Source organism: Penicillium canescens (assembly GCF_028828765.1).
Source record: "Penicillium canescens strain IBT 15451 chromosome Unknown utg000002l_segment0_segment0, whole genome shotgun sequence".
Lineage (NCBI taxonomy): Eukaryota > Fungi > Ascomycota > Eurotiomycetes > Eurotiales > Aspergillaceae > Penicillium > Penicillium canescens.
The window spans coordinates 4,424,053-4,447,127 of NW_026703964.1; the positions used below are offsets into that span (position 1 = coordinate 4,424,053).

The 23,075-nt window shown below is 49.4% G+C and overlaps 11 protein-coding genes across 11 annotated transcripts; 5 read left to right on the forward strand and 6 right to left on the reverse strand.

The window, feature by feature from the left end:
• Positions 1-502: 502 nt before the first annotated feature.
• On the forward strand, positions 503-1,512 carry N7446_002893 (uncharacterized protein; the record flags this gene model as incomplete). The annotated part of the gene is made up of 2 exons (XM_058511642.1): positions 503-651; positions 705-1,512. The coding sequence occupies 2 exons, from the start codon at positions 503-505 to the stop codon at positions 1,510-1,512; spliced, it is 957 nt and encodes a 318-aa protein (XP_058377178.1).
• Positions 1,513-2,488: 976 nt separating this feature from the next.
• N7446_002894 (uncharacterized protein) lies at positions 2,489-3,442 on the reverse strand (the record flags this gene model as incomplete). Its single annotated transcript, XM_058511643.1, has 1 exon — positions 2,489-3,442. The coding sequence occupies one exon, from the start codon at positions 3,440-3,442 to the stop codon at positions 2,489-2,491; it is 954 nt and encodes a 317-aa protein (XP_058377179.1).
• Positions 3,443-3,783: 341 nt separating this feature from the next.
• N7446_002895 (uncharacterized protein) lies at positions 3,784-5,185 on the reverse strand. Its single transcript, XM_058511644.1, has 3 exons — positions 4,653-5,185; positions 4,060-4,599; positions 3,784-4,009 (listed from the first exon to the last, which is right to left on the reverse strand). Exons 1-3 carry the CDS (start codon positions 5,084-5,086, stop codon positions 3,970-3,972), a joined length of 1,014 nt encoding a protein of 337 aa, XP_058377180.1. The 5' UTR covers positions 5,087-5,185; the 3' UTR covers positions 3,784-3,969.
• A 169-nt stretch (positions 5,186-5,354) lies between these two features.
• Positions 5,355-7,242, forward strand: N7446_002896 (Zn(II)2Cys6 transcription factor domain-containing protein; the record flags this gene model as incomplete). The annotated part of the gene is made up of 2 exons (XM_058511645.1): positions 5,355-5,459; positions 5,508-7,242. Exons 1-2 carry the CDS (start codon positions 5,386-5,388, stop codon positions 7,240-7,242), a joined length of 1,809 nt encoding a protein of 602 aa, XP_058377181.1. The 5' UTR covers positions 5,355-5,385.
• Positions 7,243-7,494: 252 nt separating this feature from the next.
• N7446_002897 (TFIIH/NER complex subunit TFB2) lies at positions 7,495-9,043 on the reverse strand (the record flags this gene model as incomplete). The annotated part of the gene is made up of 3 exons (XM_058511646.1): positions 7,495-8,731; positions 8,783-8,870; positions 8,920-9,043. 3 exons carry the CDS (start codon positions 9,041-9,043, stop codon positions 7,495-7,497), a joined length of 1,449 nt encoding a protein of 482 aa, XP_058377182.1.
• A 162-nt stretch (positions 9,044-9,205) lies between these two features.
• On the forward strand, positions 9,206-10,274 carry N7446_002898 (PaaI family thioesterase; the record flags this gene model as incomplete). Its single annotated transcript, XM_058511647.1, has 10 exons — positions 9,206-9,232; positions 9,299-9,339; positions 9,410-9,422; positions 9,480-9,545; positions 9,658-9,700; positions 9,760-9,831; positions 9,893-9,939; positions 9,994-10,012; positions 10,080-10,158; positions 10,208-10,274. The coding sequence occupies 10 exons, from the start codon at positions 9,206-9,208 to the stop codon at positions 10,272-10,274; spliced, it is 474 nt and encodes a 157-aa protein (XP_058377183.1).
• A 274-nt stretch (positions 10,275-10,548) lies between these two features.
• On the reverse strand, positions 10,549-12,446 carry N7446_002899 (putative MFS alpha-glucoside transporter; the record flags this gene model as incomplete). Its single annotated transcript, XM_058511648.1, has 8 exons — positions 10,549-10,683; positions 10,736-10,840; positions 10,892-11,616; positions 11,667-11,707; positions 11,761-11,802; positions 11,858-11,981; positions 12,030-12,352; positions 12,406-12,446. The coding sequence occupies 8 exons, from the start codon at positions 12,444-12,446 to the stop codon at positions 10,549-10,551; spliced, it is 1,536 nt and encodes a 511-aa protein (XP_058377184.1).
• Positions 12,447-12,921: 475 nt separating this feature from the next.
• N7446_002900 (glycoside hydrolase family 32 protein) lies at positions 12,922-14,713 on the forward strand (the record flags this gene model as incomplete). The annotated part of the gene is made up of 2 exons (XM_058511649.1): positions 12,922-13,036; positions 13,083-14,713. 2 exons carry the CDS (start codon positions 12,922-12,924, stop codon positions 14,711-14,713), a joined length of 1,746 nt encoding a protein of 581 aa, XP_058377185.1.
• A 49-nt stretch (positions 14,714-14,762) lies between these two features.
• Positions 14,763-16,716, reverse strand: N7446_002901 (uncharacterized protein; the record flags this gene model as incomplete). Its single annotated transcript, XM_058511650.1, has 6 exons — positions 14,763-14,952; positions 15,008-15,604; positions 15,656-15,730; positions 15,784-16,137; positions 16,185-16,496; positions 16,547-16,716. 6 exons carry the CDS (start codon positions 16,714-16,716, stop codon positions 14,763-14,765), a joined length of 1,698 nt encoding a protein of 565 aa, XP_058377186.1.
• Positions 16,717-16,996: 280 nt separating this feature from the next.
• N7446_002902 (glycoside hydrolase family 172 protein) lies at positions 16,997-18,361 on the forward strand (the record flags this gene model as incomplete). Its single annotated transcript, XM_058511651.1, has 1 exon — positions 16,997-18,361. The coding sequence occupies one exon, from the start codon at positions 16,997-16,999 to the stop codon at positions 18,359-18,361; it is 1,365 nt and encodes a 454-aa protein (XP_058377187.1).
• Positions 18,362-18,628: 267 nt separating this feature from the next.
• Positions 18,629-23,002, reverse strand: N7446_002903 (RNA helicase aquarius; the record flags this gene model as incomplete). Its single annotated transcript, XM_058511652.1, has 4 exons — positions 18,629-19,053; positions 19,131-22,583; positions 22,635-22,735; positions 22,794-23,002. 4 exons carry the CDS (start codon positions 23,000-23,002, stop codon positions 18,629-18,631), a joined length of 4,188 nt encoding a protein of 1,395 aa, XP_058377188.1.
• Positions 23,003-23,075: the final 73 nt, after the last annotated feature.

Consider the following 23,075-nt stretch of genomic DNA (forward strand, 5'->3'; position numbering starts at 1 on the left):
ATTGATCAAACTTCTAGAATGAATGTCCCTGATTATACGGGCGATCATTGTGCGGCGACTCTGCCAATTAGGGCTCACGACACAGCACCGGTGGCCGGCCCGGTCTCGGGTATGATTGGCTCGGTTCGCCGACGTGCTGGCCCTGAGCGGGCGATCTATAAATGTTGAAGTGCTCGATAAGATGTTGGCATTACATTATACGTCTGTACTGGGGTTATATCTGAGGGGTTGGTTTCCTCAACTATTTTACTCTCTCTTCCTCTCTCTTTCTTTCTCGTTATTTCCTCATTTTCTTCCAGCGTTGCTTGATCTATTCATTGATCCACAGTAAGTCTCACAATTTGGTCTGCCCCGCGAAGTCCTGATTCTAATTGTAATAGTATCTTTCAAGCATATACACACATTGCGAAACGATTGTCCTGTCTCTACATCACGAATACCAGACTGCAAGACGGTCACGAATAGCATGATAGCGTTGCCTTGAACGCATTACATATCCACCATGACGCAGAACCTTCAACACCAAGACCAGGCATTGCCATTTGGCATTCACCGGACTCGAAGCCGCATGGCAGAGCTTTTGGCGGCCGATGTGCTCGTTGCTGCAGGTTCAGCAACGCTGATTACCCCGGCGGTGATGATCTTTGATAGGTAATTCTTTCTGATCTATATTCAACCAGGAACAAACTGACAAATTTGTCCAGACTTGTCGTCGAGAAATCATTCTACAACCAACCTCTCTTTCCAGCATTCCGCAGACACCTCTGGTTCTCCATCACACAGCCCGCAACCTTCTTAACATCCCGCCCCAGTCTCCTCGTCTGGTCCCTTTATACAGCAACATTTGCAACAGCCAATGCCTCCGAAACCATCCTGGGCAAGTGGTACCCAAAGATCGACCACGCCATTGCAGGCATGACAACCTTCGCCACAACATTCATTGTCAACTCTTCCGTGGGCATCTGGAAGGATGTGAAATTCGCCCAACTATTCGGCCAGCCTAAAACTACACCCACACCCACACCTACATCTACATCTACACCCACACCAACATCTACAGCATCATCCACAACGGCCCAACCAAATACCAAAACCAACCCCATCCCCAAAACCGTCCGCTCAATCGGCCGCACCCGCATCCCACTAGCAACATACTCAGCCTTCCTCCTTCGCGACGGCCTAACAATCTTCGGTTCCTTCAGCCTACCAGCAATGGTCTCAGCCTCAATCCCCGACTCAATCGCCTCCCAAGAATACCTTAAGATCCTGATCGCGCAACTAGCAATCCCAGCCTCAATCCAGCTGATCAGCACACCAATCCACCTCCTCGGATTGGACCTCTATAACCGGCCGCAGGTTATGCCTACGAAAGATCGCGTGAGTCGTGTTAGTCGCGACTGGATTGGCGCGTCATTGTTGCGCATGTGTCGCATTATCCCCGCGTTTGGCATTGGTGGTTTTGTCAATACTGAGGGTCGGCTTTATTTGCATGAGAAGGCTGAGTCGAACTAAATTAGATTAAATAACATAGAATACAGAATACAATATACCCTTTTCTTTTTGTTCATTGTGTGTTCTATTTACTATACGCCATAGTGTTGCTTATCGCTACCCCTCATGTCTCACCGGCCCGGTTGTTCGCGCATCGCATCGGATCGGCCTGCCGGTTTTTTTTTCCCTTTTTTTTTTTTTCTTTGGTCTTAAGTTTTTTCCTTTCTTTTTTCTTTCCGGGGGTTTCTCGCTTGGATTGTTTGATGACGTGATCAGGGCTATGTGTGTCCGTCAATAATCATGATATTCTTGCATGGTCCTTGGAGATCCCGATTTTTAGCACGTCGAGATCCCGACATAGATCACCATTCCGATCGCAGTACTAGTACATCATCGGGATCTGGGCCCGATTTATTGCATATATTGTCTTTGGAACTAGATCATCGGTGTAGGGGTTTCATCTTCTTCTTCTATACTAAGTACGGCAAAGTGCCGATTTACAACTATGATGTACCCTGTACTCAACTACAATGACTCGGAGGGACAGTCAATCTTGATCAAACAATTAGAATGCTATATAGTTGACATGGGCTCGTAACATCGTGCTGTCGTGCTCTCCGCAAAGGGTAGTATACACATAGTTCGGGTCTGGCTCTATGAAGTAGACAAGGGTCCCGGGCTGGCCCAGAGGCATGTTCGCTCTCTCGGGCTTCTCTGCTTCAATCATGCAAGAAGATTAAGTGGCGCAGGCGAAGTTCGGGGCGGGGTGTTTCACGCCGGCTTCATGTTGACTCGTTGGTGTGGATTCAACAGTGGAGCTAGGGCTGATCGACGAGCAATTACCAGGTCAGATTTTGCCCGAAAGTACGCCCGAATTTGCGGGCGGACTGTGACATTTGTGGTGTCGATCATCTCGCTAAGAGCGATGGTACTGCAAGATGCAGGGGACAGGAAAAGGCGTCGGCCTAGGTGAGGATTTCGATGACTATCTTCCAGGTCACCGGATATCGGTGTCCATGGCTTCAGTCCCGGACGTACGTCCCTTATAGCCCAAAGTCGTAGCCATAGAATCAGTAGCCAGCGAGTCTGCATGTTGGAAATCACCCAGGGCGCGACTCGGATCGACAAAAGACGGGTAGTGACCTGCACCATTCAGCGACGAGGACCGCCACATATGCTGGTGGGCGATATTGACCAGTTTACCCAAGACGGCAATCTCAAGCTTCAGCTTGATACTGTACAGCGTGGCCTTGAGAGTAGTCTGGTAGATATAGAAGTTCATAAACTCAATCACCATCAACGCGATATCCATGAGGATACAAGAAACATTGACAGCAAGCAGCTGCATGATAGTCTTGCGACTGACATGATCCTGATTCATGCGCAACATGCGATTCGTCTCCCACATGTACATAGCAGAGATAATGACCTCCTGCACACAGAAACCAGTCAACTGCAACTTCTCCATAACATCATAGCCATCAACAGACGTCTGGGAATTGGAAAAGTTGGCAACATAAGTGAGCACAGTAGTTGGCACATGCAGCAAGAAAATATTGGTGATGATCATCGTTTTCACCCATCGCAAGACGCGCATGTTCTGAATGACAAGATGCAGTCGCGAATACAGCACAAATGACTGGCCGGTGACCATCGTCCACCATCCGATGGTCAACAGCGTAACGGGCAACCAAGTCGCGGAAGTGAGACCGAAAAATTTGATCAAATAGCCGACCGAGTAAGGCAGGATTCCCACGCTGGATACCAGCATGCTCCAGAAGTAGGGACCCTCATATCGTTTGAAGGTGAGGAAGATGAGGACAATCAACTCGACTACGTTGTACCACGCGACGCCAACAAAGGTCGCGATCGTGATGCGGACGCCGATGCTGTTGCCGGTGTAGCTGCCTGTAATCCAGTTGCCTGGGCTGGAATCACTGCTGGAGGACATGTCATATCCCTGATACGATCTGAGATCAAGATTTTTCGAGGTTCAAGTGCCACAGATGGTTTTTTTTTTCCGGCGCGGGGTGTTCCCCTATAATAATTGGAGGCTGGTTCTGCCCCCAAGGGATGCCAAGTGTAATAGTCAGTACTTAGTTGTTCTCGCTTGTTCAATAAGATCTTGACTATCGCTCTGTTGGGACCCACTTGCCGCCTTGATGTTACGATGTATGTCATATGGCTGTTAGAGGGCTGAAGTTCTCAGGGGTTAAGCTTATTTAGATCGAGATCTGATCTGATAACTACGTATGGAGTATATGTCATATGTGTAACTAATTGATATACAGTATGTTGAAGAGAAATCGGGGTCTTGTTTACAGGGCATGTCGGTTGAAATGGGTTGGAGTGGCCCCTATTCGTTCTGGTTTGTTATTGGCCTTGAATCTGACATGTATGCACGAATTGGAGACATGACATCAGACTAGTACATCAGGAATAAGCAAGGTCCTAAATTACAAGAAGCTCTGAAATCCCCTAGAGTGCCGGTGTGTCTCCAAAAACACAGTCCATCATCCTATAAAAAGTTAGCACCGATCCACCTTAACTATAAAAGGCCAAACCCACATAGCAGGATAACGCGTTCCAGGAATCTCCGTTCTGTCGATCAACTCCCGAATCTCCTGCAGCTCCTTCTCCGATAAGTTCAGAGCAACAGTACGGGTATTCTCGTCAAGGTTCTTGATTGACTTGGTGCCAGGAATCGGTATAATATCAGAGCCTTGAGCAAGAAGCCATGCAATAGCCACCTGAGCAGCAGTGCTGCCATGATTACTCGCAACCGCCTTGAGTCCCTGAACTAGTTCCAAAATCTTCGGGAAATTCTCCTCTCCATACTTGGGAAGCATGCGACGGAAGTCATTCTCGGGGATATCGGAAAGCGATTGGATTTGTCCAGTTAGAATGCCGCGACCGACGGGACTATAGGCAATGACAGCAATACCAAGTTCACGGCAGGTGTTCAAGATATCAGTGGTTGGCGACTCGATATCCAATGCGAAGGGACTGTATTCTACCTGGTACGCAGCGATAGGGTGGATGGCATGAGCACGGCGGATAGTCGATGCAGAGCATTCAGATAGTCCGAGATACTTGATTTTGCCTTGGCTAGAAGGTGGTCAGGAAAAGAGATTCCAGTCGTTATCAACAGTACAACATACTCTTTCAACTCAACCATAGCCTCAATAGTCTTCTCAATAGGCGTCACACCATCAACCCGATGGCAGTAATAAAGATCAATGGTCTCAACACCAAGTCTCTTCAAGCTCTTCTCACAGGCAGCCTTGACATACTCCGGATCCGAACGGACTGTCTGCTCCATTGTGCTGTAATGCAGAGCGAACTTGGTCGCCAGGAAAACATCGTCGCGATTGCCTGACTCTTTGACCCACGCGCCAACGGCATCTTCGCTGTCGAAGTATACATCGGCAGTGTCCCAGAATCTTGCACCAATGGCATGGGCATGTTCAAGGAACGCGACCTTGTCTTCGAGTGTACCGGCAGATCCGTAGACACTGCCGAGGCTCATGAGTCCCAAGCCAACGGCAGGGACTTGAGGGCCGTTGCGGCCAAGGGATCGAGTGGGAAGCGACATGGTTGAAGAGGATGTAGATGTAAAACAATGCTTGGTTGTGATGAAGAAAAATCACCCAGGGAACACGGCTTATATAGTAATACTCGGAGAGACTCATTGCGTCTAACTCCGACTTTCCCAATCATCCGACTAAAAACGATGTCCGAAGTATAGAAGATGAACACGAGGTGGGAACTTACTACTACCTTTAGCCAATGAAAAGCCATAAAAAGCGAGCTGTCCAATAGCTTCGCAGTTAACGTTAACCCCGATGTCCCTTGACTATATTGCCCAGAACATCCCGACTCCTTCACTTGTCTATGTATACCGACATGTACACAGGAACCCCACTGACTCGTAAGAGAAAGGTCAAAACAGGCTGCAAGACCTGCAAGTAAGTCTCGGTCTACCCCTCCACATGGGTCACGCTAAGTGTATCAAGAATACGCCGCGTAAAATGCGATGAAGGCCGACCGGCTTGCCGACGCTGTGTATCAACCAGCCGAGTCTGCGATGGCTATGGAATCTGGGGAGGTGGCGGCACTCCCTACGCACAGCCACAGAGCAACCGGGATCTATCAGTCTACTGCACGCCTGTGCCAGTTGGCAGTCTCAACCACGACGAAAATGTCTGTTTTGACTGGTTGATTAAACGAACCACAAAGAAATTTGCTGGTCTATTTCCCTCGGACTTTTGGGAGACATTGATCTTCCAGGCTAGCGCGCAGGAACCTGCCGTGCGCCATGCTGTCATTGCCTTGTCGTCTGCTCACCGGTTCGAGCAATATGGACAGGGGACGCTTGTTGCAAACAAGGTCAATAAAGAGCGGTTTACGCTTCAGCAGTATAATAAGGCGATTCAATACCTGCGCAGTAACAAAGCAGATAGCAGCCATTCGCTCCGCGTTGCGCTGATTACGTGCATGCTTTTCGTCACGCTGGAATACCTACGTGGCCAGTACCAGATGGGAAGTGCACATCTTCGATATGGCATGAAGCTGCTTTCCGATGTTTCTGAGTCGAGTCCACGATCTACGATGGCCCCGACTATCCTGTGCACGGAGGGAGATTTTGCCTACAACGCCTTGGTCGACGCCTACTCCCGACTAGGCATTCAATCGGCTATGTTCGGCCATGTCCCTTCACATATGTGTGTCGTAGCGCAAGATCCACAGACTACGACTATCCCCTATATTTTCACCTCGCTCCTAGATGCAAGACGCACACTGGATGATCTCTTGAACAGAGTCCACTGCCTCAAAAGACACTATCACGACCATCACACGCCCGACTCACCCACAGACAAGAAAGAAATGGTCGAAACAAAGAATAAAATCCTCACCGACCTAACCCTCTGGCGCAAAGCATACACATCCACCCTATCCCGCCTCGACAACACAAAAATAAGCGGCAAAGACAAAACCGGCTACCTCCTCCTCCGAGTCTACCACGAAATGGCAACAATAATGGCCTCAGTATGCCTGACCCCCTCAACCGAACACCAAGAAATGATCTTCGACTCGTACACCGAAAACTTCATAACAATAATGAGCTGCTTCCTGGACCTCTGGAAAACATGGACATCAAACAACTTCCAAGAAAAACACCTAGCAACCCTAAATGCGCAATCAGACGACCTTAAAGCCCTCTTCCAAAACTTCAAAACAATGTCCGACATGAACACTATAATCGAAACATCCCTCCTAGAAATCCTCGAAACATCAAAAGACATCACCGCCCACCTCCTCCAAACACCAGACTGCGGCGGGGCCGGCTTCACCGTCGAAGCAGGCTACATCCCACCTGTCTACTACACTGCATTGAAATGCCGTGTGCCACGGATTAGACGGCAGGCTGTACGGACGTTGCGCGCCGCGCCGCATCGAGAGGGGGTGTGGAATGGGCCGCTTTTGGCTAATGTTCTTGAGGAGGTCATTACTATTGAAGAGGGGGATTTGTATGCTGGGGATGTGAGGGTTACGGGGCCTAGTGGAGGGTTTCTTCCTAGGCCTATTGATTTGTGTTTACCCAAGGTGCCGGCTGGGATGAGGGTTTCTGATGTTAGGGTTATTTTGCCGGATGATGTTTCTGGGGAGACTTTTGTTAGTTATCGGAGGAGGGGGGGGGTGGGGAGTGGGTTAGTTATAAGAGGAAGGTTGGGAGGTAGTATAGTATAACTTATAGAATGATATGTTGTTGCTTGGTGGATAAGTTACTTGTAAATCGATGTACCATCTACAGGGCATATTTTTTTCATCTGTCTTGATTATAATCTTAGTTTATTGTACAATTTTCATATCATGACCTTGTAAGGACATGAGATTCGTTAATTCGTAACATGCTTCCAAAATCCACAACGCCCCCAAAAAATTTGATCTTGCTCTTGCTTTTCCAAATTCAATGTAAACAACTTTGCACTTGTATCACCATCACTTGCCGCCTCCCTTTTGGCTTCGCAAAAATGCTGCAACTTGTTCATGTCGAGTGACAAAAAACATTCGTTTCTTTTCGGACTTCCAAACCAACACGCCAATTTCCGCAGCATACTGGCAAGGAGCCGAATATTCCGCCAGGCTGGTGAAGTCTTTGAACAGGAAGCCAGCTGTGGCTCGAAGGCGGTCTCGCTCCAATTGCCAGAGCCGAATTTGATCTGTGACGGTGGGCGGGAGCACAGATGCTTGGACGCCCTTGGCATTGGAAGTGCCGTGGCCAGCGTTATGCTTGCGCAGCTGTGGGTGCGCGTGCGATAATAGGTATGATATGATCTGATCGGCGGTGATTCCCATCTCAATGGCTCGGCGGACAGATTGTCTGGTGATCTTTCCTGTAACCAGATTGGGGAAGCGGTATTTGAGGTTCGTGAAGAGGGAGATGAGGGAGATTTGGAGGGGTGATGAGGTGTAGGCATAAAGCCGGTAGTTAGTCTCAATGATGATAAATCCCGAGCCCGAGCCACTAGACTGACTAGTCGGTCCAGTGAGGGACCCGGTGACAGGATTGCTCAGTGCGCTGGAGTCGGAGGTAAGGGTGGTTGCGAGACGCGTGGGATAGAAGCACGGTGCGTCGGGGTCTTCCTGGTAGACAATGCCAAAGTCGGCTAGGTCGGTGAGGGTACGGAGTTGATTTGAGGTCAAGTGCTTCTTCTCATAAGACGCACCGAGTTCCAAGCTGCTCAGTAAGAACAGGAAAGAAAGGACCTCGACACTGTCCATGCCGATGGCCTCGGCGCTTTCGACGTAGAGAATCAGAATATTCCAGACTTGCGTGTTGACGTCTTGTAGTACAAATCCGAAGCCGTCCTTGGTGATGTCGACGCGGCTTCCTCGGATTTCGACCAGATGTCCAGCTTGAAGAAGCTGCTTGACGCCCTTGCTCAGATTGACCATGTCTCGCTGTCCGCCAAATGCGCTAGTTCCGACCATGTATCCCATCACACCTTCCCATTGCCGCCTGGCGTACTCGTCTAGATCGGCGATCGAGGTCCGCGTTTCACCGGGACCCTGGGAGAACACACCGAAAGAGTGCGAATCCTCGGCGCCCATGAGAGCTTGTCGGAGCGAAGAAGCAAATGGGTTGGTGACCATGTAGGCTCGGGTTTTCTCACCGGTGAGCGTCGTAGAAAGAATGTGCAGTCGTCCTAAAATTGAAAGCGCATTATCCCGTTGTCTTGAGTGATCGTCAGTCTCTGGAGCTCAATCAGTCAGATAAGGCGCTCACTTCTTGCTCTCTGTGTTGACCCAGATTTCCAGATCGGCTGTCGGAAGAGGGTCTTTCAGATACAGAAGTGCCATCACAAAGCATTTTGCTAGATCCACGTTAGTGAATCATTTGCATTCCCGTAGATGAGCTCATACCCAGATCTGGCAGCATGCGCCGGAATATCGCGAGAGCTGTTGATGGCTGCTGGTATAGCTTGTAGAATGTCGTCCCGGGGAGACCCTCCAGGTACTCAAGGGGACGGGATGTCGCGCTGGCCATGATGAGACACCTGAAGCAAAGAAAGTAAAGAAAACAGCTGTGGTGGAAATGACGCTAGTACGGTGGCCGGAGCGGCAGTAAATGGCAGTTCCGGGGGATGAGCCCGCCGACTGAGAGTAGAATGTTGGTCCTGTCTTTCACTGTCCATTCCTTATTTGCGAAATGGCTTCTTTGAAATTTGTTCGCTCGGTAAGTTTGTATATGCCCGCTGAATTCCAATGATTGTTTACTAACGTATATAACCTCCATCAATAGGTGTGGGAGTCCTTTCGGGCTACTTCGGGCCTTGAGCCTCGGTACGTCAACATGCGTTTCTGTTAGACCGACGAATGAGACTAATGGTTCACGATAATTGCCTGATTGAAGTCTCTTGAACAATGTGAGCTCGAGCTAGCTCCTCTTTGGTTACATTCAACTAATCAATGACCGGTTACAGCTCCGTGTCACTGCTGCCCGCCCTGGTATTGTCAACTTTGAGCTCGATATCCAAAAAGAGCATACCGTAAGTCTATTTGTGCAAACAAATTCATCTTGATGACTGTGATGCATCTTCGAGACCTTATTTGTTTCACCCGACCCTATTAACATGTCTCTAATATCTACTTCTCATATAGAACCGCCTGAACATCCTCCACGGAGGCACCATTGCCAGCATGGGTATGTTCATCATTACATGTTGTATAGATATTCTGATCAATTGCTTACTTGCATGATAGTGGACCTCGGTGGCTCGTTGGCCGTGGCTTCCCGTGGCCTGTTCTCGACTGGAGTGTCAACTGACCTGAACGGTGAGTCTATCAAGCGGTGATCATATATTGAATCGCCGTCTAATGCAAGAATCGGCTCTAGTGACATATCTCAACTCTGGTGGCAAGATCGGTGACAAGATCTTTGCAGTATGTCTATCTTCCCTTCCTCCCAGTCTTTGCAGTGCTAACTACCGAATTTAGGAGGTGACCTGCGACAAGTGTATGCCCCCTCGTTCCAATATCTCTTTTCTTGTCTGGAACAACATTGACTAACACATTATATATAGTTGGTAAGACACTTGCCTTCACCAATATCAAATTCACAAACCTCAACGGGCACATTGTTGCCCGTGGAAGTCACACTAAGTATGTACCCTCTTCTCTTATGCCACTATGCAACTGCTAATGCTTTTAGATACGTGACACTGGCATGGAAAGATCCTCAGAATATCGTCGAGGAGATAAATAACTCCAAGGAATAAGCGTATCAATCAATCCTCGTATAGAGGCGCAGGCTGGCGTGGATTTGATAGACTTGTTGTATCCGAGCCAAATTCTAATATCTAGACCGTGGTCATTGATTTAAGAATTCCCACTTCTGTGATCTTGAAAGCTCATATCAACGTCTACAGTGGAGATATCTCTGGTTTACACGCTTAACTCTCCGAGGTATTTATCATTCACGTTCCAATGCCATGGTGGTCAAGGTTATGTTATGTGCATGGTGTTGAAACCAATGACACTTGTAATCTTTATTCAACATGCTTCAACATGCAAGCTGTCGCCTTTCTGGTTCGCCTCCACTACGCTTGTCTCGTTTGCCCTTTGCTGAAAATGTCTTGGCGATACCCTCAGTGCATATAATTCATCAAGTTTCTCGAACGAAATCCCCTGGTACCATGATTTAGTAAACTCTAGTAATGTCATATAAGGAGAATCGTACCTTTGTTTCTGGATATAAGAACCATCCCCCAACTGCAGCAATAAGCCCCGTCCCCAGAAAGATGAAGCCGACCTTCCCACCCAGACTTCCTGCATCGGGATTGATCTGATAAAGTGATCAGTAAATATACCTAGATGGATACATGTCACCTCTTACCATATATGGAATGGTAAACTGCATGATCAGTCCCCAGACGGCATTGGTGATAGTGACTAATCCCTGAGTTGCACCGCGAAGGCGCATGGTAGCAATTTCCGACGCTAAAACAAATCCTGTCGCCCCAATGGATAGCTGGAAGATGATTGCCCACAAGTATATGAAAACTATAATGCCCCAACTGGCTTTTGTTTGGTCTGGGACACATCCCAGAATCCCTATGACCAGGAGCATAAAGCACAAAGCGAACTGTGGCCAGACAATCAGGGTCCGACGCCCTAAAATCTCCGTCAGAGGGAAAGCTGCAATACTAGACAGAAGCATGACGACATAAAGAACCACAGATGCATCGAAATAATCTTTCACATGGATCAATTGCAGAAAATAGGTCGCGTAGCCGATTACGAATGTAGCGCCAATCATTTGCTGGCCACTGGCAGCAAAGATAGCCGTAAAGGTCCTTTTGCGGTTCTTGGCTCCAAAGCACTCAAACTCTGTTGACAAGTCGATTCCCAAAAAGCTGTGCTTAGGTGTGTCTGTTGAATTTTGAATCTCGGATGTAATGCGGACTTCTTCCTCCATTCGTCGAATTTCAATGTCGTAGAAGGCGTCGTCCTTGAAACCATAGACCTTTTTTAATTCCTTCTTTGCTTGAGCTGATTTTCCACATCTGACGAGCCAGTATGGGGACTCGGGGAAGAAGAACCAGCCTGCTGTAAGAATGACTACTCAAAATGTTAAAAAATGGTAGTCGTGTGGCTAGTTTTGTACGTACGTGGGAAGATATACATGGCTACCACTGGGAGCCACCATTGCCTATGATGACAAGTTAGCCTAAGCACGGCGCACACCGTAAGTTCAAAGCTTACCATTTACCGTCGATATAGCTTCCTCCCTTTGATACTACAACACTTCTCAGGGATTTAGTAACATTGGCCACACACTCGAATGGGAGTAGTTACTGACATGGCAAACTGCCCAAACACAATGCTAGTATTGAAGAAGCACAAGAAGAAACCTCGTAGCTCTGGTCGACAAGTCTCTCCAATCCAGAGGGGTGAGATGGTAAACATCGTGCCAATGGCAATTCCTAGGGTGATGTTAGAATTGAGAAAGGGGTCTGAAGGGCTTCGCTCACCATTGACGCCTCTGCCGGCAAGGTGCATTCGCCAATCCGTCGACAACTGTTGTAAAAGAACTCCGGCAACGGATATCATCATTGCCACCAGAATTCCCGGCTTGCGCCCAAACCTCTCCAGTAAGGGAACAATAACAAAGGTGGATACGACCTCACATGCTGGGGCAATCGAGTTCCAAGCTGAGAGGTAATGCGCCGGGATTATGTAGTCTCCCGACGGCCCAAGGATACCAAATTGCTTCTGGAATGTGGGCAGTGCCGCCAATTGACCCCCGCGACAATGTCGAACCCCTGCATCATCACACCACTGGATACCCAGAACGCTGATAATATGAGCACATGTATGTCTTCTGAGTTCATAGGTATGCAGACTTACCCCAGAGAGCGAATTGCCACTGCGAACGGAGCATTTGCCATTTCTTATCAGGGCTGATAACGGTGTAGTCAATTCTAATGGGAAGTCAGTCACTACAACCTCCTGGGGGTGGAGACACTGTACTCGTCGGTCATCGTGATGGATCCCCGCCAGTATAGCTTTTGACAATGCTTGCATCTCGAGAAGCGGAGCACGCAGTTATATATGCAGCAGCCTCAATGCATGCTCGATCTTCCCCGTGGGGAAATGTGGAGTCTGGGGTACGTGAGTATATGACTCGCGGAGTACTGAGGTTGCTCCGCGATGCTCGGCTGTCGTGGGTATATGACTCGCGGAGTACTGAAGTTGCTCCGCGATGCTCGGCTGTCGTGGGTATATGACTCGCGGAGTACTGAGGTTGCTCCGCGATGCTCGCGAGGTACATGCCGAGGTCGGCATAGCGGGGCCTTGGCAATGGCGGTTGTCTATAACTTGTGCATAGGTTCAATGATATTGGTCTTAGATGCAGCAAAAGCCATGGAGCCTACTCGCATCAGGCCATCTCTGCATTTTACTGCTGACTACTGGATCAATGATCCTTGTGCACCTGGATATGATTCGGCGACGGGCTTATACCATGTCTTCTATCAATGTAAGTGTTTACGATGATGTGGTTGAATTTTACTCACGCAGTACAGGCAATCCACATGGTACCGAATGGGGCTCGATGTCTTGGGGTCATATAACCAGCGAAGACCTCATTTCCTGGACACCTTCCATGAGGCCCGCATTGGTTCCTGACCAGCCTTATGATCATGACGGAGTCTTTACAGGTTGCATGGCACCTCCTACAAGTTCCGAACAAGGCCCTCTGAAAGTTGTCTACTCTTCAGTTCAAAATCTGCCTTTTCACTGGAGCACACTTCCATATCCCCGCAACGCTGCTGGACTAGCAATTGCAAAATCCAACGATGGCGGTAAGACATGGACGAAATGCTCAGAAAATCCTAGCTTGATGGGTGAGCCCAAGGGGATACAAGTGACTGGCTTTCGTGATCCCTTTCTAGCAGAATGGCATGCTTTGCATCAGTTACGTGGACAGAAGTCCCTGTATGGTCTTGTCTCCGGAGGAATTGCAGGCCACGGCCCGACAGCCTTCCTGTATTCTGTGCCACATAACAACATATCAGAATGGCAGTATCTGTGTCCTTTGGTCGACATGCCTGCTCGATTCCAGCCCTCACCGAAATGGTCTGGAAACTTTGGCGTTAACTGGGAATGCGTCAATTTTCTGACCCTCGAATCTGAGAGCAACAGCCGCGTCTGTTTGATACTGGGAGCAGAGGGGGATGTGGAACGTGAACATATCCGAAATTTTGAATCCAGTCCACAAATTGCCCCAAGGACTGTTCGGTCTCTGCTATGGATGTTTGGTGACTTGAGGGTTGAGAACAATTCAGCTCGTCTTGACTACACTCATGGCGGATATTTGGACTGCGGGTCACTCTATGCGGCCAATTCATACTTTGAATCCTGGTCTAAGAGACATATAATGCACGCGTGGATTCCCGAAGAGGACATTACAGCGAGTTATGCCAAAGACAAAGGATGGAACGGAGCATTGGCCATTCCTCGCGAGCTCTTTCTACTTTCGGTACCAAATGTTACTCGAGCTCTTCACGGCCCCCTGTCGGAGGTAGCCTCTGTTGCACGAGTTACAAATGGAGACGGCTCAGCCACTATTCAAACCCTTGGAATACGGCCTGTTAAAGAGATAGATCAACTCCGCAAACGCTGTGGTCATGTCTACCAGCGGCAAAATATCTCACTCCCGTCTTCGACAGCCGAAGCAACGCAGACACTGTGCTCGGCATCGTTCTCTACTTGGGAGCTCGAGGCAACGATATCCATTGACCCGAGTCGCTGCCATGAATTGGGTTTTCATATCCGCCATAATAGCGACATGTCCTCATGTACTACCATCACGTTTTCTCTTCAGGAAGAGACGATCAGTGTCAGCAAAGGAAGATCAACATCTGATCCAAACATACGCAATTGCCCCGAACAGGGCCCATTTACTCTCTTTTATAGGGCTAGTCATCTGGCTGTCGGGTCCGAAGACAAATTGGAAAATTTGCGTATTCGCGTAATCTCTGACGCGGATGTCTTAGAGGTTTTTGCAAATGACTGGTTTGCCTTGACTACGACGGTTTATTCTCCGGAGTATTCTAGCCCTACTGGAATATCAGTCTTTGCTAATGGGGGGCAGGAGAGTGCTGTTTTCGAAGAGGTGAATGTTTGGGACGGGTTGTCGACTGCTAGGAGATAAAGAGGCCTTGGATTAAAGAAAAAGCAATACTATTATATCGTTGGAATTCTTATAGACCAGCATCTGAAAGACGCTCTTCTATTACTCCCTGTAGAATCATCAAGGATGAGCTCTTTTGTAGAATTGTCTGTTCGGTATGTCCCGATGCTCTGAGGCATTGATAGAACTGAGGTGAACAGAGCCCACTCAAACAGGGAGTATTTGCTGCAGCCATGGCGGCCACCGTAGTCATAAAAATACTATCTCCCAAAATTAGTCAACCTATATGTTTCTCAAACTAAAAATTGAACCCACCTAACGAACAATGTCCACCTGTTCACCTGGCAGTTATGGAATGCCGCAACAATACTCGGTGTCAGCATTACATACGAATCAAAGAATATCTGACAATGATCCAGAAGGAGGTCTGTAACGGCTCCATCCTGCATCACTTGATAAACAGCCGGCCAATATATTGAAAGCTTGCAGCAGTAGTACTGGACCCGGAGAAAGTTTGACAAAGGACAGGACGGGATTTCGACAAGTTCCAATGGCTGTAACACATCGCCCTTATCAAAACGGTTTACATCGGGTAGGTAACTATACCATTCCTCGAGCTGGTGTTCCAGCTCCAGTGCAATACCTGAGGCATAGACGTACTTTCCGGTAGATGTTGCCTGGACAGCTGTGTTGCATCGATGTAGCATACGTCTCATGGCAATCTCAGCCAGGAAATAGCATCGCGTATTTTCCACGCTTGTATCGACGGGTAGCGCAAGTTCCGGGGTGGCAACTCCTGGTGATGTGCTCTCGGGTTTAAATTGCCATGTATGCTGGCATAGTGGGAGTGAGACATGTTCATCCAGACACCAGATATCGCTCTTGGCAACATCCAATTGGCCGGAAATCTCACTATAATGGAAATCAGTGATAAATCACTACTTTGGGACTTGAACTGCCTACTTCTCGAGTAATAGTACACCCCAATATGCTTGCCGAGTTAGTTCAACAGTGTTTGGATCATCACCTTCTAATCCACTAGAATAGCTATATCAGCTTTGCGTCATTGTACTCAGGTAGAGGGGAGTCACCTTTTGATAATATTTTGGATCTTGGAAGACGCAATTAAACAATAGTCATGTGCCAGACAAGGCTTCAATAGACAACAATAATACAAAGCGATCAACATCAAGCATTGGACACTCTGGATACTGCACTCGGAGATGATGATTGGCAGCGAGGCTAGTGCTGTTTCGAAATACGGGGTATCTGAGACTGCCTCATCTTCCCTTACTATATGGCCGACTGCAGCCACAAGAAGGGAAAGGCAAGATTCCGAAGATGGATGTAACGAGCCAGAGAGTACCCGAAAGTACTCTTGCGAAAAGTCCGACGGAAGAATAGGATACCAGATGTGAACCCGCGCGGAGAATGCAGCCAAAGCGCTGATGTGAGAATTAGTTGTGATCTTTGATATGCTTGCTCAACCCACCTCACTGCATGCCAATGATGGACAATAAGCATCCGTGTACCTCCGGCCTCATGGCACTTGGACCCGGCAGCTCGTTCCCCTCGGATTAAGGTCTGAGCGAAACCTGCATCTAGCCCCAGCACATGCATAACGGACGAATTACCAAGCAGCTTGGAAGGCAAATCAAAAGGCGAGTTAGCTTGATTTGCCAAATCATCATATTCATTTCGCAGATCTGCAGTGCGAACATCCGGGGAAACGGGCTGCGCTGGAAGCATCAAGCTGATCAGTTGATCAAGGCGTTTGTTCACGGCATTCAATTCTTCTTCGACCCTGTCAGACTATGTGAGTACTATCTTTGCGCGGAGAATACAGTCACATACCGACTGGGACGCTCCACTGGCGGCTCTTGGTAGATACAGGCCACTCCGTGAGTTTGGCAATAGTGGCATGAGGGTCTCTGCGAATCGCATTTGGTTCTCCGCGCGCGACATGCATCGCATGCCAGGCTCGTGCGTTTTCGCTTGTTTGGGAGATGTTCTTCCATGCTCATCTGTATAGTGTTTCAAAGCACAGAGAGGAATCGCGGGGAAGGTTATGTCCTCCGCGTTAAACCCGCGGAGGGCCGGCAATGTTCCGCGATACCTCCGGGACGGATATCTTATTCGTCGCGGAGACATCAGTTCACTCCGCATATCTTGATCAATGATCAAAGATCATCAGCGTGAGGGTGTCGGTTCAGCAGGTTACTTAAGGAAGCCTACCTCATCCAAGATGTTGCTTGCCACGATCTATTCGAATCTCTTTGCTCGAATACCTCGCTATCCCCCAAAATGCCTATTGGAAGTGATCTACTGGCCAGCATGGCCAAGAGGAAAGTTGCCCGTAGCGCTCGGGTGGCTAGTTGGGACCAGAAGGGCCTTAACGAGGATGCCTTTGTGGTTTTGCCTGGCGAGTCCATCGTGCTCGCCGACATTGAAGGACCAGGCGCCATCACCCATCTGTGGTTCGTACAAACCTGCCGCAAGATCCTAGGCCCGGGGTTGATCCCCTACTCCAAGTCCGGTGTCGCGATGATGGAAATCCACAATGCTCTCGGCCTCAACTACGAAATCAGCGAGCCGGACTACTACCGCAAGGTGCTCATCAAGATGTACTGGGATGATTCTGAGACTCCCAACGTGATCGCACCCATTGGCGACTTCTTCTGTCTCGGTCATTCCATGGCGGCCAATTTCCAGTCTCTCCCCTTCACGGTGTCGGTCAAGCCGTCCGAGGAGAAGAAATTTGGCGGTGCTGCCGCGTTCAACTGCTACCTCACTATGCCGTTCAACAAACGCGCACGCATTGAGATTGAGAACCAAAACGACGAGGCTTATTTCCAGTACTTCTACATCGACTATGAGCTCTACCCCGAGCCTCTGCCTGCGGATACGCTGTATTTCCACGCGCACTGGCGCCGCATGAACCCAACCAACGGCTGGGCGCCGTCTCGGATTCAGACGAACAGCCTCGAAACGCAAGTGCCAAACCTGGACGGAAAGGACAACTACGTCATCTTGGAGACCGAAGGCGCCGGGCAGTTCATCGGCTGCAACCACTCCGTTGCGCACTTCCAGGGCACCTGGTGGGGTGAAGGCGACGACATGATCTTCATCGACGATGATACCTGGCCCCCCAGTATGCATGGCACTGGCGGGGAGGACTATTTCACGCAGGGATGGGGCATGCAGAAGAACGCGTACCCGTTCTGCGGCACGATCATCCACGAAGAAGACGTGCCCAACTACCAAGTCAGCTACCGCTGGCACCTTACGGACCCGGTGCGCTTCAACAAAAAAATCAGAGTGACCCTGGAATCAGGGCATGCGAACCATTTGCGCGATGACTGGAGTACTACCGCGTACTGGTACCAGACTCTCCCCGGGCCCAAGCTTGATATTCTTCCTGTGGAGAAGCGCATTCCGCGCAAGCCTCAGTTTCCACCTTCGGATGATGTACCTGAGCCGGATGTGAGCAGCATGAGTGCTGAGAAGCATGCTATGGTCAAGCAGCGCGATGAGCGGATGGAGGCGTTTGTCAAGGACCGGAATGAGTGGCTGGCGAGAAGGGCACGCGATTCTCAGGAACGCGCGCGCAATAATGTCGATATTTGCAAGGATATCAGGGCGCGCTTCTTGCAGGGTTTAGGCAAGTAGAATGAAGGAGTTTTGCTCCCAGGAGTAGAATAGAATGCCCTTATCTTTTCTCTTCTCTAATGCACATCCGATATTTTCCCAAACAGCTGGTCATAAAGAAGAAAGTAAAGAAAACAGGCCTACCTCGACTGTCCAATATATCTTAATATCCACATTTTGATCCCTAGCAGTAGAGGGATCGTGGCGGTGCGCGCAAACCCCTACGCCCTACTATTCCAAGATCTAGAGGGACAGAAGAATGCGGTCATTAAATTTGCAAAATCTAGATCATACAATATCCTCATCGCCATAATCATCTTCAGCACCCATAGCCTCATCTTCATTCAGAAGGCCTTCCTCGCCCTCTGGCGTTGTGTCCATGGTGATATCACCATCACCCATAGCCTTCACCTTAGCCTGGGTCATCTCGAAGACATACTGACCAAGATGCTCAACGCCTTCCATGGGTGTACCTTCAACATCGGCATCAGCAGCCCGTGTTGTCGGGAACATCTCGCCAGGTGCCAGCATGAGCTTATCAGGACGCTGCAAAAGAAGATCAAAGGCAGGCTTGAGCTCGTAGCATGACTCGAACACTTCTCGGCGGCCTAGGACGTAAAGACCCAGGCGAGCACGGGATAAGGCGACGGTAAGACGGCGCACGTCGCGCAGGTACCCGACACTACGGGTACGGGTGAGAGAGAGGATCACGACTAAATTATATGTTAGAAGAACTATTTGCGGTGACTTTGTATGGCACCAAGAAAAGATGCCTTCGGGGGAAACTTACAATCATTCTGCTCTCCTTGGTACCGGTCCACTGTGGTAACGATCTTGGGCATTCCAAACATTGGGTTCTTGCCGCAGCGGTGACTCAAAACATCACGGATAAGCGCGGTCTGTCCAGCATACGTCGCCAAGATCGAGATCTTAGAAGCAGGATAGCCCAGCAAGCGCATGTATTGATACATGGCCACAGCGTACTCCGCTTCACCAAGGTTCTGAATGAAATGAGGAGTTGGCTCACGCTCTCCAGATCCTTGGTAGTCAGGGACATTGATGAACTGGTAGTCGAACTGGAAACCAGCATTGGCCTGCTGGTACTCACCAGTCTCGACGATTGGGAGATCGCCAAGTTCCTTATACCGCCAGCGGAAGAGCTCTGCGATGCTTGATCGTGCACGACCTTGCTTGTCCAGGTTGATGACTGGCACACCTAAACGTGCCAGTCGTAAGAAGAGACTTTGCTCGAAATGAGCGTATTGACGGAAAGCCATGTTCTGGATGACGGGGGAGTTCTGGTAATGATCACCACAGAGAACAACGCGCTTGAGAGGAAGCTCGCCATTCTTCATGTTCTGCAGAGCGTTGGGAATGAAACTTTCGACTTCGGTGATCTGCGCGGCTTCTTCCATAACTACGTTGTCATAGTGGAAGCCTAGATCAGCAATTTCTTGCCGGCGCATGGCCGCATGTGTCGATGTCATTGCAACAACGCGGGCCTCCTTGATCAGCAAGTAGTTTGCCTTGTCGCGAGGTTGTCTCAAGATCTCGAATGGCCGAATGTCCTCCAGTTCTGAGAAGATCCGAGCAATGTGACGTTGGCAACCCGAAGCAGTGTCGACGATCGCTTCCTTGGTGGCTCCAGCTTCAAAGAGAGGTTGAGGAGCATTTGCAAAGTACGATTGGAATGGGAACGAGGCAACGATGTCCTCGGTCGATACCTCTTCGGAGTTGGCTCGGTCCCAGAACTTGGCCCACGTCGGTTGAATGTAGACTGTGTTGAAGTATCCTGCAGTCTCACATGAGTTTCCATGCGCACCCTCAATCCCAAGTGATGCAGCCAAGCGCATCACTTCTGAAAGATAATAATTGCGGTTGTCAAGGAAAGATTCAACACGTCCATGCTTGCTGTAGTTGGACTCTGTGTCTAATTCCTCCTCACCGTGGCCCAGTCGCAACAAATGGCGCTCATCAATGTCAAGAGCGACGATCTTCTGGAAAAGTTGGTTGAGTGCCTGGTTGCTGTGCGCGACGAGCAAGGTTCGCTCATTGGGGAAATTGTGGTAAATATTGTTGATGATTTGTGTCGTAACATCTGTCTTTCCAGTACCGGGAGGTCCCACAATCACGGTGAGCCCCGGCTGGGTCCCAGATGCAATTGCCTCCACCTGGGCAGGAGTGAATCGCACTTGGTTCAGCTTAGGTGCATCAACAGGGTAAGGGCCGGGGTTGGGTGGCTTGTATGTGGAAACGCGCATAGCACTAGGGGCCGAATCTGCCTCCTGGGCTTGCTCGCGGCGTCGCTTTTTTGGTGCGGGGGGTTCTGCCGCTGGCTCTTGATCAACATATTCAAGAACGTAAGGTGGGCCAAAGCTCGAGTTCTCAGCTGCCGAGGGTTCAATTCCCGGGAAGCTTTCAACTAAATGAATCCAGTCTAAGAGGGTGTCCCGGAAGTCAACAGTCCGGAGTCTGTTTGGAAGCTGCGTGTACTTGGCACCAGCGGGGTCACCATAGCCCAAAAAGATGTCTTGGAGCCAGGAGGGAAGTGTCATATCAGAGACAATGAGTTTTTGCATCGTCTGAAGAATTGACTTGAAGTTATTCTCTCTGCCTTTTCTCCGTGCAACCACGTTGATCAGGGGGTAAACATCTGGTTTGCCGTGGGCTTGATTGTCCTTGTCAGCTTTGAACGCAGCAGCATCCAAGTGGACAATCAGTCTCCTGATCCGGGGCCGAGATTGGTAACCATTGGTCTGACCCGGTTGCTGACGCAGTGCGCGACCTTGTTCATCGAGCACTTGTACAATTTCCGCCGTTCGAAGATGGGTCATCCGAGGGCTTTCAGACTCATTCTCTCTGAGCTGACCAGGGCCGGACTGAACAGCTAATAGGTACACAACATCATCGGGACGAAGTGACTCCCATTCTTTTCTCACAGTGTCTGCAAGTCTCCCCACCTCGATGGCAATCTCTGCGCGAACAAACGCCGGGTTTGTTGCTCCGACCTTCGGAGGTGCAACATCAATTATAGCAGGCTTCGAGATTGGAATGGCCATTCGAGAGAATCCCTCGAAGTTTAAGCTTCCGTCACGAGATGTTTTTGGCTGCATGCGTTTGACGACAGACTCCATGTCCTTGCGGATTTGGAAGAATGCCTCCGACCGGTACAACAAGAACGAGCGCCACAGGAAATCTCCCAGACTCAGGTACTGAAGGTTCAACTTCGGAATAGCCAACGGCCTTGATCCATCGTATGTCTCATTCCTTAACAATGCCGGGTCGTATAGGTTTTCTTCTGTAGGCAGTGGGCTCATCTTCTCTACTGCCTCCTGGAATGGTACCTTGCGCTCATAAAAAGAGCCCAAAACTTCCAGGTAGAATTGGCGGTCTGGGTTGATGTTCGCGGATTTTGGATAGTTTGTGCGGAATCCGAGGTGAGAGCACAGGCTCTGGAGTTCTGCCTCATCCAGAGATGAGAGCTGTCCCTCCAGGTCAGATCGGTGCTCAATTGACCCGAGGTTGGAAAGTGCTAGAATAGTGAGTTTGTCTTTGAAGAACTTCATAGAGGTTCTTTGCAATTGAGCCAGTTCCCGGCAATGCAAGTCATAAACTCCCTGTGGGGAGAGAGCTTCGCCTGAGTAATCATCAATCGCAAATTCGACGAAGTGCTTCAGAAGGCCATGGAAGTCACGAAGCAGAGCGTTATCAGGCGCGCGGTATAGCGGAGAAAGGCGAATAACTGGCAAAAGATTGAGATCCTTGAGCAGCGTATTCACATATCGCCGAGTGGGGAGCTGACTTTCAAGGTCAACCAAGAGCTCAAGGAAGCGTTCGCAGTACAAGAGGTTCTCGGTCTGTTCCTTTTCAGGGCCATTCAGCCTCTGTAGGAAATCTAGAAGCATGGTGTAAAGCCATGAGCGCTCAAAGCGCATTTTTGCTTTGGCAGCTTCGTCTCCAGCCTCATATCGCTTCCCAGAGGCCCTCCATGCCTTTTTCAGTGTAGGTGCCTTAGCGATAATGCGGTCCCTCGTTTCATCGCTAGCCAGGTTGTGCCATATCGAGATAGAAACCAGAGGAGCACATTCTTTCCGAATCAGAACATTCTCGAGTGACTGGAAAGCGCTGATAACGAAGGATATGATGGCGAGTCTAGAACGTGTCGGAAGAGAGTGATCAATGCTCATTGACAGGATTCGGTGGAAAAGATTCGAGAAATCGTCGGCACGGTCGGAGAAGATATCTGCACTTGTCAGCTGCGCTGGAAGACTCGACTGTAGTCGCATTGACCCACCCCATATCGGCAAGTGCTCGCGATGCTTGACGCTGACAATCAAGGCGATCAATAGAACATGATGATTTGAAGCATCCTCGGTGTAGGTCGGCCACAAGTACCTGGTAACCAGTCAGTCAATAGCCCTGCGGCAATCGCGAGATTAAATAGGAATCGTACTTCTCCAGGACATTCAGATTCTCCAGGATCAAAAGCGTGCGACTGTTGAAGGCCTCCGCTTCCAGAGGATCGTACAATTGCTTCTTGATGACATCTGGTTTGGCCTTGCGGACCTTCACGTTCGACCAGTTGGCCTTGGCCAGCTGCACCCAAGGGCTATCGTCGCGAAAGTCCACCACCGTTGGCCTGGTATCAAGACTCTGCGCCATCGCAGGTGCCAATAATCCCTTAACCTGATTGATTGGGGCTGGTTAAGTGACGTGGGGTGGATTGGCGCACTTC